Source organism: Pithys albifrons, chromosome 16, assembly GCF_047495875.1.
Source record: "Pithys albifrons albifrons isolate INPA30051 chromosome 16, PitAlb_v1, whole genome shotgun sequence".
Classification (NCBI taxonomy): domain Eukaryota; kingdom Metazoa; phylum Chordata; class Aves; order Passeriformes; family Thamnophilidae; genus Pithys; species Pithys albifrons.
The window spans coordinates 14,156,706-14,174,191 of record NC_092473.1 but is presented as its reverse complement, the minus strand read 5'-3'; the positions used below and the strand labels follow the sequence as shown (position 1 = coordinate 14,174,191).

Genomic DNA, 17,486 nt, shown 5'->3' with positions numbered 1-17,486 from the left:
AGTAAGAAACATAATGTGCAACTAATGACTGATAAGCAGCATGAAATGTTGCAAATTCTCTGCAGTGCTGAGTATGAGCAGAAAAGAACTTCCAACTAGAATGGCTAAGGGGGGGGGCTTTACTTTCCATATGTGTTTAACTCACCTGCAGTGACCAAAAAGAATCATCTCTGGTGAAAAAAGGACAGGAGTAAAACCAAACTGAAAATCTCAAGGTAAAGGTAAAGCTATTTTAGGTTGGTTTAGGTTGTCAGAACAAACTTCCATACACAGAAAACCTGCTCTGGGTACCAACAGCTCCAGAATCTTAAATACTCCAGGACAGCACAGACCACAGTGGGGTTTTGTTTGGTTTTTTTTGGTTGCTTTTATTTTTACTTACCAAGAAAGCAGATCTTTCAGTGAGGGAAAGGTACAGAACTGAACCTGTTTGTTTTTAAAGACATCTTAAAACTAAAAGCCCAGGGGTAGCCACAGTCCTTACATTGCTCATGTGAAAATAAGAGTGTTAATAAAGCTCTTTGCCTATTTATTAAGCAAAAGCCTGTGCCTGTCTCATACAGACCTACAGAAACAGACACAGGACAAAGCCAATCACCTGAATGGGAAAGGAAAGAGCAGCAGCTTGTACAGGGAAGATACAAATTACAGCAACACGTTCCCTTTTCTACATCTCCTTCCTGCCCATCACTGGGTTTGCAAGGCAGAGGTGACAGCAAAGATGTTTCTGCCTGTGAGAAAGCATTGAATGGAGATCTTTAAAATATTCATACAGACCTACATAACCCAGTGCCTTAAACCACCAGGCTACACACTCCTGCTTTATTCTCACTCCCATTATCACCCAAAGAGCCCGTGACATATTTTCCAGTTACAACTTGCACCTTTAATTAAAGCACACACTCAGCTTTAAGAGCAAAGACTCGCAGATCAGTCTCAGAAGAGCAGGCAGCACTGTAATTATTTCCAAAACCACCTTTGCCTAAACAAGGGTGACTTCAGAATAGGCCATAAAAGGCCATTAGTTTCCTTCCCAGCAGCTGGGAGGTTTTGCCAGTAGGGTCTCACTGTGCTCTGCTCTGCTTTGCTACACCTTGAGGGGAAACACGACTTGCATTCCTTTTGTATTTGCAAAGAGAACACAATTCCTTTTGGGGTAAGAAACAGCACCTGTGGAAAGGTGAAGCTTTGTGGCAGACACCACTCACCTCCTGAAAGAGCGTAGACATTTCACAGACCAGACATGAGCTGGGGCTTTGCATTTCACATTTGTGCCTGTCGGAGAGGAAGAAATCTCGCAGCAGTGGAGTGTGGGTAAGTGCCTGGACAATACAGTTCATAAAACATGTGTTCCCAAGATTGATTAGCCCTCGTAGACCTATAAAGACAGAAAAGGGGGAGGGGATGCATCAGCATTATGGAGTTAACAAAATGGTGTATTTGCATTTTTATGTAGTTTTCACAATATTGCCACAGCTCCAAGGACAGTTTTATCGTGGTTTAGGAAGGCCATTAGTTTTGTTGTACTTGAGTCACAAGGAGCTGGAGAATCTCTCTGAACTACACTAGGATTTGTTTCTTGAATTCTCAGAAATAAGGAACCCCCAAAGTACAACACCACCATTATTTTGCCAGGGCAGTTTTGCCACGTCACCAAAACATGATCCTCCCCGAGCTGATGCCAAAGAGCAGTGACAACACCTGGGAAGTCACCAGAGTAAGAACCCAATGCATTTAAATAAATCAATAAGTAAGTTCTCATTTAAAAGGCTTTCCCTCATGCAGGTCATGAAACCAGAATAAAAGTTTTATTCTGTTATAATGCAATAATCATCTTTCTAGGACAGGCAGCAAAGGGAACAGCCCTGACAAACCAAGTCCAATGTAGACTTAGCAGATTTTTTTTTGGTCATATAAACCCCAAGATCTGAACAAAACACCTTAAAAGAGCAAGTGAACAACACTAATTCCACACACATTTTAGGTAAATTAAACATTAATCTACAGCATACATCAAAAATTCAAGTTGGCATAAGAGGATTCATCACACCTTAAGTCAATGTTCAGTAATGCCCAGAGACGATTTCTTGTGCTTGGAAACCAAGATGCTTAAAGGAAAGCTCTTTTGTTGCACAACAGAAGAGAGGTTAGGAGTGGGGAAAGCTTTTCAGTCATTTGCAAAGTCTAAGTGAGAAGAAAAACATGCTCAAATCCTTGAGTATTCTTCAAAAATGTTAACATAATACCACCATACAGGAGTGCTAAACGAGAAGAGCATCAGGTGGACAAGAATGCTTATTTTTAGTCAAAAACTTACTTTGAAATGAGATAAAATGCAGCAATAGATACAATTCTGGTATTGATATAAAATTAACAGAGTCCTCTCCTGCAATATAAATAGAAATACTACAGAAACATCGAAAGAAAAAACAATATTACTTGACAGATAACGAAGAATTTCCTTGTCATTCCATGGGGTGAAAAAAATACGGAATTATCAGCTGGCAGTGCTGTGGTAATGAGAAGTGGTGCAGTTCCCTTGCAGAACAGCAGATAGTGCTCAAAGGGCTCTTTAGCCTCCTGCAGCAGGAGGTGTGGTCCAGTTGCTACGATACCGAGGAGAATCAGCACTACACCAGCTGGAACTGCACACTGAGCTCAAGGCACGGACACAGAGCACTCCTAAATTTGTTTCTCCTGCTCTAACCCAACATGAACCTCCTTCCAACAGCTTCCTGTTCCTTCTGTTTACTCACAGGACAAAGTTTCTCATTATATTACAGTGACTTCTACTGGGCAGCAGCTTATTGCAATTATTTATTTTCATGCTGGGAGGCAATAAGTGTGTGCACAACATTAGCAGAGTGTTAAATAGTTAATTTGTTGGAGCAGCTTGAAATACAGAGTGAGGCTTTAGCTTGGAACACAATCCTATTTCAGTGCCCAGTCTGGTCTCTGCAAACAACGTCACAACAGGAGGGTGTTCGTGCTGTGCAAGTGGAGAAACGTTTGGTTGGTACCTCTTGCCCACCTCTCCCCTGGTTTTCTGCCATTTAAATTGGACTGGTTTTATTTAAATCACAGCCTGTGCACACAGGAGGCTGGAAGGCTCCCTCACATGCAGGGTATTTCGGGAAGCTGCAGAGTCTCTCCCTATTTCTCCCTCTGGTTAACGCCAGATTTCAAAGTCAGCCTGTTCAGCACAGAAAACTAGTGGAAAACCAGCAGTAAATCAAGAGGTTCACCTTAAAACTCTTCTTTTTGGTATCTAACAGGGCAGTCACAAAAGCAAACACGTAAAGGCAGCTTTTTGGAATCATTTATTAAGCATCATTTATTACATGCCTGTGGCTGGACTGTCTTTCCCTGTGAGCACAAGAATCAAATCTTCCTCAAAAGTTGCCACCAGAAGACAAGTTACAGGTGTCAAACTCAGAAGGCTCTTGGATGGCTCTGCTTGCTTGGTGTCAGTTTTTCATGGATCTAAATGGAGTGATTCATGTGCTGTGACTTCACTTGAGTGAACTGAGACAAAGCAACCTGCAAAACAGACAAGGCTGAAATGTGAATACTCCAAACCCCAATAAAAATCAGAAAAGTGGTGATTTGTGGCAAAACACGAGAACTTACTTGGAAGAAAAGGGAAAAAGTAAAGGAGCACACATCAATCTTATCCTTGTGGGAGCAATGACTGCAGCTGCTTTACTGTCTCAAACTGATGTTTGAAAGAAAACAGGTATTGATGCCTTAAAACAACAGTATAAGGCACTGAACTACAGCCCAGGTAACTAATTGCAGCACACTGGAAAACATCAGAATTTGATGTACTTAAACTAAAGAGCTGACAGAACTCAGCATAACACATCCTCTTGTGCTTAACTTTTATGGGAAAAAATGAGTTTTATTGGAAAGAAAAATAGCTAAACATTTAAGCCTATGCAGCATTCTGATCAAAAATATATTGAGAATGTAAAAGATCTGTGCCTGCCACACCTAATCCCTCCCCACTAATAAAGCCTGGCAATGTTTAGCTGGAAGAGTCAAGGATTGCAACATGTGGGTCATAAATTAACGGGGAAATAAGTGTGCCAAAACCTCACATGCAGCAGTTCAGTTCTGCCAGCACCACCAGTGGCCTCCACCAGCACCTGATGAGAGGACAGGATTGGTGGAGAGGAGTGACTGTCTAAGGACTGCCAACAGGATCCCAATAATAAAGCTCTGGTACTCTGCAAACATCTTAGTATTATCTTTATTTCTGTTTCTTATGAGCTGTTTCTGAAGTGAGCAAGAGCAACCAGTGAGGTCTTTAAGATGTTCTACAGACAGATGTGTGCTCTTGTGGTAAGTGCAGTGAACAGAAAAGCAGTTTTACTCTGACGCAGATGAATTAATGTTGCTGTCAAGACAAAACTGTCATATATGGTGTAACCATAAAAAAAGAAGTAAATACCCTTTAATCATCACACATGGAGTACAACAACCACTGCTCTTGCTCTGTCACAAGCTGGGCTGGCAGAGCATAAGCAAACAGCAAGAAATCTACTTCTGCAATGCCTTGAGCACAGGGAAACCCAGCTGGGAAATTCTTTGCACATTCACTCTCAAGTCTGGGCTCTAAACAGCTGGCTTACCTTGGTCAGCTTCAGTTCTTCCATCTTCTCTGTTTGTCCCAGAGCTCCAAGCACCATCTCTGCAGCACTGGGTGGTGACAAGGCTCGTTGGGCACAGGGAGATCCAGAACCTGGTCCTGCCAGTCCCCCCTCGCAGGACAGGTGGAAAATCCAAGACAAGATAAGGAGATACCACTTCTCTGTGAAATGCAACTGTACAGCTGTTAAAGGTGGGGAAGCAGGGAGATGAGAGGGCCACACAGAATACAAAACACAGAAGACTCAATCTTGCCCTCCTAAGAGAGGTTCTGTTTGTCTCCAAGCCCAGGATTCATGCTGGGATAGGAAAGACACCAAACAAATCAGTTTGAACAAATGATACCACACAGCAGCCTGTGATACATTTGGATGAAGGTTCTGGAAGCAAGAACATTGGTCACCATAAAATTCACCTTGGTGAGACAATCAGACCATTCAGAAGCTCTGAAGCACAGCCAGCTCAAGATCCTTTATACAACAAGGACAGGTTGGCAACACCTTAGAGCAGTTTTTGTCTCCTACCCCCAGCCCTCCCAGTCCCCCACCTGGTGTTGATGTTTCCCTGCAGCTCCATCAGACAGAATCACAGGTCAGTGCAAGCTGAGGAAGAGCTCACTGAAATATTTAGAGTTCAACATAACCCTTGGAAACAAACAGTGCAGTACAGCAGGGATGATTTCTAGAATAATTTTGGGTTTCCAACCTATGTTCATCCAACAGGAGTTGGCAACATCATCTAAGAGCAGCTCTCTGAAAATGTATTTCCAGAGAGAACTGCTCTAGTTCTCAGCACCCAAAACTAAACTCAAACTCTCAGCCCTCATGTTTTGGTGCAGAACACACAGAGCATTATGAGAATGGATGTGTTCCAAACACTGGCCCAGTCAGAACAACACAATTCTGTTCCACCTGCACACCAGGAGCAGCAGTTTTGCTAATGGGGTTACTGACAGCAATTATTGTGAAAAGATAATCCCTTCTGAACTGGTAACACAAAAATACTCATTTCAGAAAGCAGCAGTGTCCCGAGATGTGAAGGTACAAGTCTACACAGGAAAATGTGATGCCAGTTGAGATATCAAAAAAACCCCCAACAATGAATTTTGGGGAGTTTATTCCCCACCACTTCAGCTGAGCATCCTTTCTCAGTGGCCAGAATCACAATAACTGCAGAATTGGGAATACTCAGGTGAATGTATTAGAACAGTTTTTTTCAGAGGCTTTTACAGAACATTTTTTACAAACTTCCAGTAACATACTAAGGTATTAAATTATTTTGACAACAAAGCTACAGGAACTTTTGCCACAGCCAAATTAAATGAGAACATTTCAACCACATGATCTTAAAAACTTACTGAGCAATTCAATGGATCTACCTCCAGCACACACAGAACATGCAATCTATCAGAAAAATAAAAACTATCCAGGGTGGGGGGAGGAAAAACCCCTCACTGACCAAGAAAAGGGACTAGGAAGGGAATAGGTACGTGGCTTTGGAAGACTAGACTAAAGCAATTCAGTCAAATGGATGAAAAAGAAATGGTGAAATGCAGATACATAAAAATAATGGATGAACCACAAGTGTTCTTGGAGCTCTCACAAACCCAGTGCCACCAAAGAACAGCACAAGGTGACAAGAGCACTCCCTCTGAGCGATGCTGAGCCACAAGGTGAGGACACCAAGGGTGCAGCTCCAGCCCTCCTGCCATGGCATCTCCTCCTTGGCCTGACCCTCCCTCATCTCACAGCCCCATCACCTCCATTCCCAGTGGAAACACCTGCCCCAGTCCCCAGGGGTTATCCTGCTCTGCCCTGCAGGGATCAGCACAAGGAGTTACAACCATGCTGCTTATATCACCCTCTTCCTTGGGATTTAAGGATCCCCAGCAGGGAAGTTGAGGCAACTGCTTGAGTAAATGCTCTCCAGATTAATTCATGGATTCACATGAGTTAATCAGTAAATCTTTTTTCAACAGAGTAGTTTTGACAGCAACAGCAAGGAAGGGATTACACGACAGATCAAAGAAATGAACAGTTGGGGCAATGATCTTTCCTCTTGGAGTTACTGCTGAACCAGGTGAAAACGTGCTCAAGTTGCCCTGTGTTTGTTTATTCCTCTGCCCTGACTCCTCTTCTCCAGCCATTCAGGGCTGCCAGGTCAGTCACTGCTGTTGGAATCTCTGTCCATCCCTTCTGAAAAAAAGCACCGTCCTGAGCTGCAGCTCCCACCCCTCGAGCTGTTCCATCCCCAACAGTCACAACCTGCAGAGTGTCACTCACTCTTCTGCTCTCCCTGACTTTTAGGCAAAGCCTTATAAATCCCAAGGCAGAACAGAGTTCCAGAGCAGCATTTTTAACCTTATAAGATCTGTGATACATTTGCAATTTTTCCATGTATCTTATACTCTATACATAAATCTTTCACTGTATCACTCCATTAATACCTGTTAAATCTCATGTTTATGGGTGTGTGCATTGAGATTCACAGAACACTGAAGTTTAGGGAGGCTGGAAGGGTGACAGAGGACATTGTATTCAGGTAATATTGCCACACAAATCTGGATTTATTTTTCCTGTTTTCACAAATATTTTCTTCATTTGGCACTGACAGAAGTCAAATAAAAGCCAGCCCCTTCCTCTCAGAAGCCCTGATAATATGGAAGACACTGAGAACAGAACCAGCCAGCATAAGACTATGAGAAACAACTGTTAACAGAGAGAAAATAAATAACAGGACTATTTTAGACACACTGCATTATGCACTGCACCAGAAACTATGAGTTTAGCCAGTCCTACACAGCAGAAAGGCAGTGACACCAGAAAGGGCTTTCTGGAAGAAAAAAAGTATCACAGGAAAATAAATATTTGCATTCCAAATGAAAACCCATCTTTAACTTTCCAATTTCTAGCAGAAGGACTCTGGATCACTGTATTTTTTTTCCATTACTACTGAAGTAACTGATTGCTCAACAGCAAAAAATTTGCTTATGTGTACAAAAGGAAACTGTCCTCAAGTTTGTTCCAGCTGAAAATCCCAAGGTCCGGCTACAGAAGCTGTTACATGTAGAGCAAAATGATTAACTGTGGCAAGAAACAGAATATTGTCATTATTCCTCCCGTGAACCACCAGCACCAGAAGACAAGGACTAATTATATGGATGAACCACCAAACCCCGAAGTTCTCACTCCTGGTGTGTCACTGCAGAGTAAGTGGAATTCATCCTCATTACTGACCTGTTTAACTATCAACACAACTTCCCCCTGAGGCAAAACCGGGTTGGTGAGTCCATTTAGAGAAATGACCCAGACACAATTTGCTTTAGAGCTGGTAAGTGACAACTCAAAACAAACCAACCCAACCAAACAGGGAACCCCAAACAAACAACAAAAGGGAAATACAGCCCATGAACTGAATGCAGGTGGGACCTTAACTAGATGCTTTGCCATTTACTTGTTTTTCTTAAGGTACTCACTCCTGACCAACAGTGGGGTTTGCTTTCCTAAAGGAGAGAGTTAATCCCCCACCCTTCAGACTTTGAGTGGTTTGAAAAATTCCAAAACAACACGTCAGTTCATATTTCCAGTTTTGCTGTCTGTAAGAAAAATCTCACCTAAGTGTTTTGACTTAAATCCAACACTTAAAACCATGTTCAAGGACTTTATTCAGGTCCACATGGAAACTTGAAGTCCTTTTTATTTGTAGTTTCTGACATATTTGTGTGCAACTGGGCAGTTCTGGAGTGACCTCAGCATTCATAGGAGCCTTTCCAGATTTATCCTTTATGTTGTGTTAGGATTGCCATTAAAGCTCAATGTTTTTATCCTTTTTCTCTGTTAAAATATGCAAAAAAAACCCCCATGACAAGTTACCAATAAGCAACAATCCACCTCCATCAGGTTGTCAGATAAACGCACAGGGAGGTTTGTAGCAGCTCACCAGCAGAGATGAACATTTTTTCTAGCATGTCTGTGAGGAGCATCTTGTTCATCCACACCACAATGAAAACAACAGCACTTACTGAGACACCAATAATGTTTTTCCAGCGTTTAGTTTGTCCCCACCCCTCTCAGTTAACAGGGAATTGATTGCATCACTGTTTTTACACAAAAGCTCGGTGACATCACAACACACAATTAGAGAAGGGACAAACCACATCAAGGCAGTGCAGATGCAACTGGAAGACAAAGCAATAATTCAAGAGCAACTTGTTAAAGGGGAAAACTATCTGAAATCAATTAAATTCAATAAAAACAATTGGGAAGTAGGAAGCAAGAAATATTAAGTGGACAAAAAGAAAATAAGGAGCAATGGCTACAGCAACTCAGTATAAATGACTTAATCCTGAGCTTCAGTTCAGAGACAAAGAGCACTTTGACACTTAACAGGACTATGAGAAGGCCCAGAGATCATTCTGCTCTGGTGACAGGTAAACCTCAGCTGGACAATCTGGAACTGAGCACCCATTTTGTAAGGAAATCTGTGCAAACTGGGGATAAATCAAGAACATGAATGAAAACTTGCACAGAGTTAATATTCGAGACTGGAGAAACAACTGAAGAACCCACTGGTTGAGTCGATTAATTAAAACCAGATAATGCTGGTGGAGGAACAGCCAGGCTGACAAATTTCAAGTATGTTACAGGCCACAGCAAAGAGGACTGTAATTAACTCTTGTGACCTACCAAAGCTATAATAAAAAAAGACTGAGCTCACAAGAAGTAAAATTTAATTAGATATTAAATATAATTGTCTTACAGTTAGAAAACATTGCAACAAGGGAGTTTGGGACTGCCAGTTGCTGGAGTGGTTCCAAAGGCAGCTCTGTGACCCTGGCTCAGCAGAGGGGTCTCACACCCCTCCCACTTTCCCCCCTGTGACTGCTCACACATTCAGACCAACGTTACTGATCCAAACCACATGGACCAGCTCTGAGAAGAGCAACGAGGCTGGAGAAGGGACTGGAGCACAAGTGCTGTGGGGAGAGGCTGAGGGAGCTGGGGGTGTTGAGCCTGGAGAAGAGGAGGCTCAGAGGTGACCTCAGCACTGTCTGGAACTCCCTGAAGGGAAGTTCTGGCCAGGTGGAGGTTGGTCTCTTCTCCCAGGCACTCAGCAATAGGACAGGGGGGCTCAAGCTCTGCCAGGGGAAATTGAAGTTGGAAATCAGGAAAAAAATCTTCCCAGAGAGAGTGCTCAGGCATTGGAATGGGCTGCCCAGAGAGGGGGTGGATTCCTCATTTCTGGAGGTTTTTAACCTGAGCTTGGCCATGGCACTGAGTGCCATGATCTGGTAAAGGGACTGCAGCTGGACCAAGGGTTGGACTTGATGATCTCAGAGGGCTTTTCCAACCCAATCCATTCTATGATTCTATAACAGGAGCAGGAAGTTGAGGGAATTTTCACACAACAGCCAAGCCCATCTGATGCCAACTCCACAGTGAAATGGTTCACCTTGCCTGTCTGACAGAAGCCTCACCTTGAGATGAGCTCATTGCCTGCAGACAGTGATGAATCTTTGATCCCCTGAGCAGATTCACACCCTGGGTCAGACAGATGGGCAGTGCCAGAACTGCAGGAACTCTCAGCCTCCCTCAAAACCAGCCAGCCCTCATCCCCTGTGACCAACTCCCAGAGCAGGAAGGTGTCCAAGAGCACAGGCTGGGCAGTGAAACAGCCACAGCCCTCATGTCTGTAATCCCTGTTTCTACCACTCGGCTCTGGAAACCAAAATTACCTGCCCTGCTGCCACTCAGGAAGGGATGGAGAACAGGGAATAGCTGCTGCCACAAGGAGGGCTGTAACTCTTCTAAATGTCATTTTGAGGCTACACAGGGATTCTGTGCATGAGCTTTTGCATTTGTGGCTCAATGCACCACTCACTCCATTGAGTAATGCAAAAACCAGTCAGAGGACAGTGCAAAGAGATCACCCAGACCTGGTATGTCAGTTCATTTCCTTTGTGTCATTTCAGTTCATTTCCTTTGTGTCGTACCTGCTGGTGTGTGTCAAGAAAAATTTCAGTTTGCAGCTCCCCAGAGTGTTATAAATCAATTCTGGAGGAGCCCAGCAGGGTCTCTGTGTTGTGCTGCACCTCCATTTTAAACCAACTGTGTGACATGGACACAGCCCTGGACCAAGGATTCAGCACAGAAAATCCAGGTTTGTAGCTTATTTAAGCAAAGACCTTCTAGTAATGATAAAGAAATAACCAACAACAAATGGAAATGAGACTCAAGAAAGGCTACACTTAATTTTACCAGATTCTGGAGGAAAATGACATCTCTAAGCAATGGCTACCAAAGGTGGCTTCACTACAGAGCCCTCCACAGAGCAAGAGCTGAGCCTTTCCACACCTATTGTTGGAAGAACCCAAGAGAAAGTGACATCCTTGGAGCAAGGAGATCAAACAAGTTACCCAGAGGATGACCAAACAGAAGTGTATCATTTTATACTATTATTGCACAGATGAAACAACCCCCCAAGCCAGACAATGACTCCTGGGTGCACAGAGTGTGCCAGGCACACTAAGTACTCTCTATACTCTACTTACAACATGTACATCTTTGAGCCAATTCCCAAAGTAATGATGCCAAAACAGGAGCCATTCCAAGCCCAGAGGACTCTCCACACTCTGCCTTAGGGCACAGTCCTCATAATTTCCTTTACCTGTGGTTGCTGTGTGTGTTCACTGATGTGCAAGCACCGTGTGTCCCTGATCCTCTGGAGGAGCACTGATCACTTAGGCTCCTTTTAATTTCTTTTTCTCCATGCTCAGAGCACTTCAAGTAAGGCAAGTGATCTCCCTGAGCAGTGTGGGCACAGCCAAGCAGGCTGTGAGGTGACAGCCTGTCATTACCCTGCAGTGGCTTCGTGCTTGGGTTAAGACCAAGCACACAAACGAGGCAGGAGCACTTGATGTCCTTTGAGTTCTCCTCCTCCTGATTTGGTGGTAATTGGCTCCTGTGTGCACACCCTGGGCCTGGTAAAATGAGTCAGCATTCCTAAAATATCTGGCAATACAAACAAACAAACCTCTTAAGGTTAATTTTTCATATGGCCCATGTAAATGCAGGATCTGTTTCAAGCAAGAACTGCAAATACCTTTTTCCTCTAAATTGAATTAAAATACATGCTCCCAAAACATAACAAAGTGAGGGGGTTTGACCAAACCACTGAAAAGAGCACTGAATCTGCTACTAAAATCACACGAAAGAGCAGCAGAAGATCTTGAGAAGCCACCTGGTCTAACTCTGTGCCTCAAAGCAGAATTAACACTACCCATACTATTCCTGACAAACAGTTCCCTGAATTGGTCTTAAAACTCTTCAGTGATGAGACCCTGCAGTGCCCCCTGATGCTTCTGGTGTTCCAGAATCACCCATGCAAACACAGCAAAGCAGAGCTGGAGACCTGCAGCAATATTAAATGGAAGATACACAGACACAATAAAGTCTAAAGGGGAGTTACAGCCAAAGATCTCTGCATTGTGCAAGAACAGTTTTGAACCTTTTGGTAAGTCACGTCCCAGGAAAAGGACCCAGAAGGACTCTGAAAATAAAGGCCTTTTTTTTTTCCTCTAGGAGCATGGAAAATGTCAGGTTTTACATCTGTAATTTCACATTTCAGCATTTTTACTGACCACCTGCATCTCTGAATTGTTTTTCTCTCTCGAGGGTCTCAAGAAGAAACCAATGCAGCATGTTCCAAACCCAGAGCTACACAGCATGGAATCATCCACAGCAAGCACGTCCCTCAGCTGAAATCAGTCAGGCTGAAAAAGACATTCAGTTCTGCAGCAGAACTTGTACCCAACTTCTCTGAATTCCTGTCTTCGTGCATCAAGACCCAATGAACAAATTTTGCCTGTTGTGCTTCCACCTAATCCAGTCTCTGACAGGGTCTGTGAGCACTGAGTGAACTCTGGGGAAGGCACACACAATGTGGAGCTCGAGTTTTCAAACACACAGGAGAAGAAAACATCTTTTATATATGGCATTGGACATAATCACAGCTACTATTAAATATCAAAGCATTATCTGATCCCTGTAACATAAAAAGATCAATTGGTTGGAGGAGAAAGAATCACAGAATCTTGGAATGGCTTGGGTTGGAAAGGACCTTAAGGATCATCTCATTCCAACCTCTTGCCACGTCTCCCCTTCAACCAGAGATGTGGAAACAAGTCAGCCACATCAGGAGGCTGGGAAACAAAAAGGCACCTGTTTCTGCACAGCAGAAAACACAACTTGAAATGTCATATATAAGTGTATGCACTGCACAAAATGCCTTAATTACCAATGAAACCAGAGCCCTCACAACTGTGGTGCTCCTCAATCACTCAGATATACAGAGCTGAATGAATTCCAAGAATTTGCCTAAAGTTATAGAGAGGCTTCTAAAGCAACCAGGTAACCAAACCAGGAGCTGCCCTGTCTCATAGACCCTACAAAGCAATATTTGAGATATTAAAGTTCCAAAAGCCAGAGCACAAAAATAATGATTAATCTCCTAACTGCTGGGAGGTCAGGGAGAACAAACAGAAGACACACAACATGGAAAAAAATAACAGTAGCAGGCAAAGAACAGGAACTGTTTGTCCAAACACCTGAAGGATCCATACGGATCATGGAGACTCCAGCCTGGAAAAGCCAGTTAACCTGCAGAGCCTTCCAGGCGTTTGCAAATGGCAAAGAGGCGCCTTTATACGAAATAACATCCTTCAAAAGGTGGCACAGGATAAAATATTCCCTTTTCCCTCCCCCAGAGCAGCCCAAGTGAAAAGCTCAGCGAGCTCCAGCGTGCTCTGCACAGAAGCAGGAGCCTTGCAAAGAGTGCCCTGTGCAGATGGCACCCGTAAGGAACAAGAGGTACTCCCACCAAACTGACAACACAAAATTCACACCCTCTGCAGTCCTTTCCCCCCAATATCACACCATATGCTGCCTACAAGTTTTTCCCCTTCCTCAAAACAGATTTCTCAAATTAATAACTCAAGGAGCAGGCTAACTGCCAGTGAAATTAAATGCATCCAAATATATTAATATGCACAAATTATTGTTGATGAACTGGCACAGAGCTCTTCCAACAATCCACAACACACAAACCATGCCACATGCTGTTTATGCATATTCCTGCTTTCAGTATATACTGTATCTACCTTCTGTCCACACAAACCCAACTCTGGAAGCAGATACGAAAGAGCAGAATGGAAGGTCAGAGTAAATATAATCCAAAAGTGATCCACAAAAGAACAAAACTGAGATGGGGATGACTGGCCTTGTTGAAAATGTCACACTTGCTGTGGTGACACCGAGTTAATCAGGTTAAAATACAGCGGTTAATGAAAGTTTCTTTAGGATTGTTGCCCAGAGAAGCTGTGGCTGCTCCATCCCTGAAGTGTCCAAGGCCAGGTTGGACAGAGCTTGGAGCAATCTGGGCTGGTGGGAGGTGTGTCTGCCCATGGCAGGGGGTGGAATGAGATGATCTTTAAGGTCCCTTCCAACCCAAACTGTTCCATGATCTTTTATTATAAGAAAACAAACATTCTCATGGTAAGGATGAGTTTCTGTCCATGACAAGACAACACACACATGTTAAGACTATAATCAGTGCAGCTACAGAGGCTAATTCTGAACCTCCTCATCTGGCTCTTGACTTAGAGATTATGAAAGTAACTTTGCATTGGCTGCACCACTGCACAAAGAAAATATCACCTCCAATTCAAGCAAGGCTTTGGGTTTTGAAGAATCACTGCACGGCATGGACAGAGAGAGTTAACAATAGGAAAAGGGGGCACGATGGGCTCAAGCTCTGCCAGGAGAAATTGAAGTTGGAGAGCAGAAAAAAATTCTTTGCAGAGAGAGTGCTCAGGCATTGGAATGGGCTGCCCAGAGAGGGGTTGGATTCCCCATCCCTGGAAGTTTTTAACCTGAGCTTGGCCGTGGCACTGAGTGCCATGATCTGGTAAATGGACTGGAGTTGGACCAAGGGTTGATGATCTCAGAGGTCTTTTCCAACCCAATCGATTCTGTGATTCTATGGATGTGGCACTGAGTGAGAATCCACCACATCTTGATCCAACCCCACTGTGATCACCAGCCCTAGGCTGGTGATCACAGTGGGGTTGGATCAAGGGTTGGACTTTATGATCTCGGAGGTCTTTTCCAACCCAACCCATTCTATGATTCTGTGATTCTACAGCCTGGCATGGGTGTGGTCTGGAGAAGAGGGCACAGCCCTGGCAGGCTCAGGGTTTGCTGCTGAGGGAGGGCAAGGTCTGCATTTCATTCCAGCAGAGGCAGAAGACAAGCACTTGTGGCTCATCTGCTTTCCTGTGAGCACCCACTGCTGGCATTATTTTTTAAGCCATTTACACACCACTTTAAAGAAATGCCCTGATACATTTTCTTCACTTTGAAACAACTGAAAAAATACTTTATCTAAAGGTATCTTGCTCAGAGGGACAGAATCAAATTCTGGCTGCATGTTGCTGTTTTGTTTTCCTTGATAAGGAAACTCTTATTCCCTTAAAAACCTGTTCCAGCAGAAGTTGACAAAGTCACTGACACCAAGTGCATTTTCTATTAAAAGGCTGCTGTTGTGACTGCACACTGAAGTTACATAATGACTCAGTGAAGAAAGCACAGCACAGGAAAAGAATTACCATTAGAGAGAGAGGCAAGACAAATAATTGAGTCAGCACAAATATTTTACACGAGGAATCAGCACCTAAGAGGGGAAAAAGAGCCTTTTTTGGGTGCTTTTATCCAGCTGGATACAAGTGAAGAAGTTTCACCTGAAAATCAAATTGAAACACTGTCTGTAAACTAAAAAAGATGTGTCTTGTTCAGTAAGAACTATGGATCCACTTCTAAGAAGTCCAGAGGAAGAAAATCAGGTTTGAATTAGAAGTTTGGGATGTGATCCAAGCCTTGGATCAAGAACTCTGTCCTCAAAGGAATTTCATGTTGGGCAAACACTCACAGTGAATCCTCCTTTGCCTCCAATCCCCAAGAGCCACCTGGAGTTACAAAATTATTTTCTATGCAAGTAAGAGGAATGGCAAATTTCCAAGATAACAGAAAAATTCACTGCCAACTGCAATCTGCTTATTTCACATACAACCAGTTTCAACTTTGTGCAGTCTGCAGGGGTTTAGGTGATGTAAATACCCCTGGATATCAGAATTCCACCTTCACAGAGTTTGATGCTTATGTCAGTATTTCTTCATCTGCAATATTTCATTTTATTGCAGCTACACACAGGCCTATACATTGGTGTCTCTCTCTGCTCTTATTTCCCCACTAACAAAACATGCAAAACAAGCTTTACAGGGAAAGGAAAAAAGTCAAATCAGTAAAAAATTTTTATACTTTTTTTTTAAGAATTCTTAAACTATACAAATCCCCACTCCTATGACAGCAAACACACCCAAGCTGTTAATTGGTTTATACTTCAACTTGTTCAGGCATTTTAACTTGACAGCAGGACTAACCCTTGGGGGAAAAGTTCTTTGTCAAGGGAATCTGAATCCTCCTTTCACTAATCTTTACAAGCTGAAATACATGCCCTGCAAGTTTCAACTATCCTGCAATAATAAAAGCAAAAGACATGCAAACATTTTATATCAGCTTTTTACAAACATCCTTTTGTTTTCTCTCTTGGGGAGGGGACTGTGTGTAAAGGCTGTAAAAGGAAGAGCCATAAACTTTGAGCTTATCCACAGCAGGAACAGTAAATGGCACAAGCCAAACAGCTCATCCAGATTTCAGCCTTGCTACGGATTGATTTTAAGGAAGAAGTAAATTGAAAAATATAACTGATATATCTTAGAAGACAAGAAAGATTTCACATGATTATGTAATATTTATTTTAAAAATATTGAGCTAAATATGCAACAATATAGGTCACATTACCACCAGTCCCAGCTTCTGAAGGAATTGACCTTCTTCAGAAAGGATCCTGAAAGCCTGAGGAGCTTGATTTGAGTTTCAGCCTGACTTTGTGGCTCACTCCACTTCCAGGCCAGCTTTGTGCACGTGCCAGAGCCTTTGCTGAGTGCAGGACACAGGAACGTTCCTTGCAACACCACCACCAAAAAGCACAGTTTTCTGCCAAGTGGATGAGCTGAGCACACTCTGCAACCAGGCTGAGTGCCCAGGAGAACTGAGGGGCTGGAATTGCAGGGAAGCAAACACAAGGGGGAAGAGAAAACCTGTCAGGTTGTCCCCTGATGGAAGAGAGTCTGCCCCAGCTGCAGCAGGTATTGTAGTGACAGCTCCTTTGCTTGAGGAGCAGCACCAAGAGGGAAGGATGAGAGAGGAGAGATGACAAAGTCTTACTGCTCTCATCAGAAATGCTTTTTAGAGTTTGGTTGTCAATGAGCATTAAGAGCATCTCCCTGCAAAACCGGGACATGAAATGAGAACATCAACAGGACAACTCACACACTGAGTGACATCAGCTCATGATCTTCCTGAAAGGGGGTCTAAAATTCAAACAAATATTGAGATAATAAGAGCAGGACCCCCCTCAGTGAAGCTGCCCTGGGGTCAGGAATTCTGAGGAATGGCTGTTAATCAGTGAACTCCCCAGGTGGGAAGGCACTGACTGATTTTTCTCTAACAAAAGTTTCTACAGCAGAAGTTTCCTCACTTCAAGCAGGAAAACCCTGCAGGGACTTCACTGATAACCAGGTTGTCCCTAATCTTCCCCAGGAGCAATTACATCACAGATAACTCAATCAAGTGCTGTGATAAACCACACACAGGGACATTTCTGCAGAGATGCAAATTGCTTTCTGGCACCAGCTTTGGAAAACCAGGTGACAAACTCTC

The 17,486-nt window shown here is 43.3% G+C and overlaps 1 protein-coding gene across 2 annotated transcripts in view; it reads right to left on the bottom strand.

Moving 5' to 3' along the window:
* The window catches only part of USP22 (ubiquitin specific peptidase 22), a 97,364-nt gene that overhangs the window by 23,237 nt on the left and 56,641 nt on the right, over positions 1–17,486 (bottom strand). For both annotated transcript variants that reach the window (XM_071571646.1, XM_071571647.1), the window contains one exon: positions 1,209–1,378. In XM_071571646.1, coding sequence (XP_071427747.1) covers positions 1,209–1,378 — 170 coding nt within the window. The remainder of the gene's footprint in view (positions 1–1,208; positions 1,379–17,486) is intronic.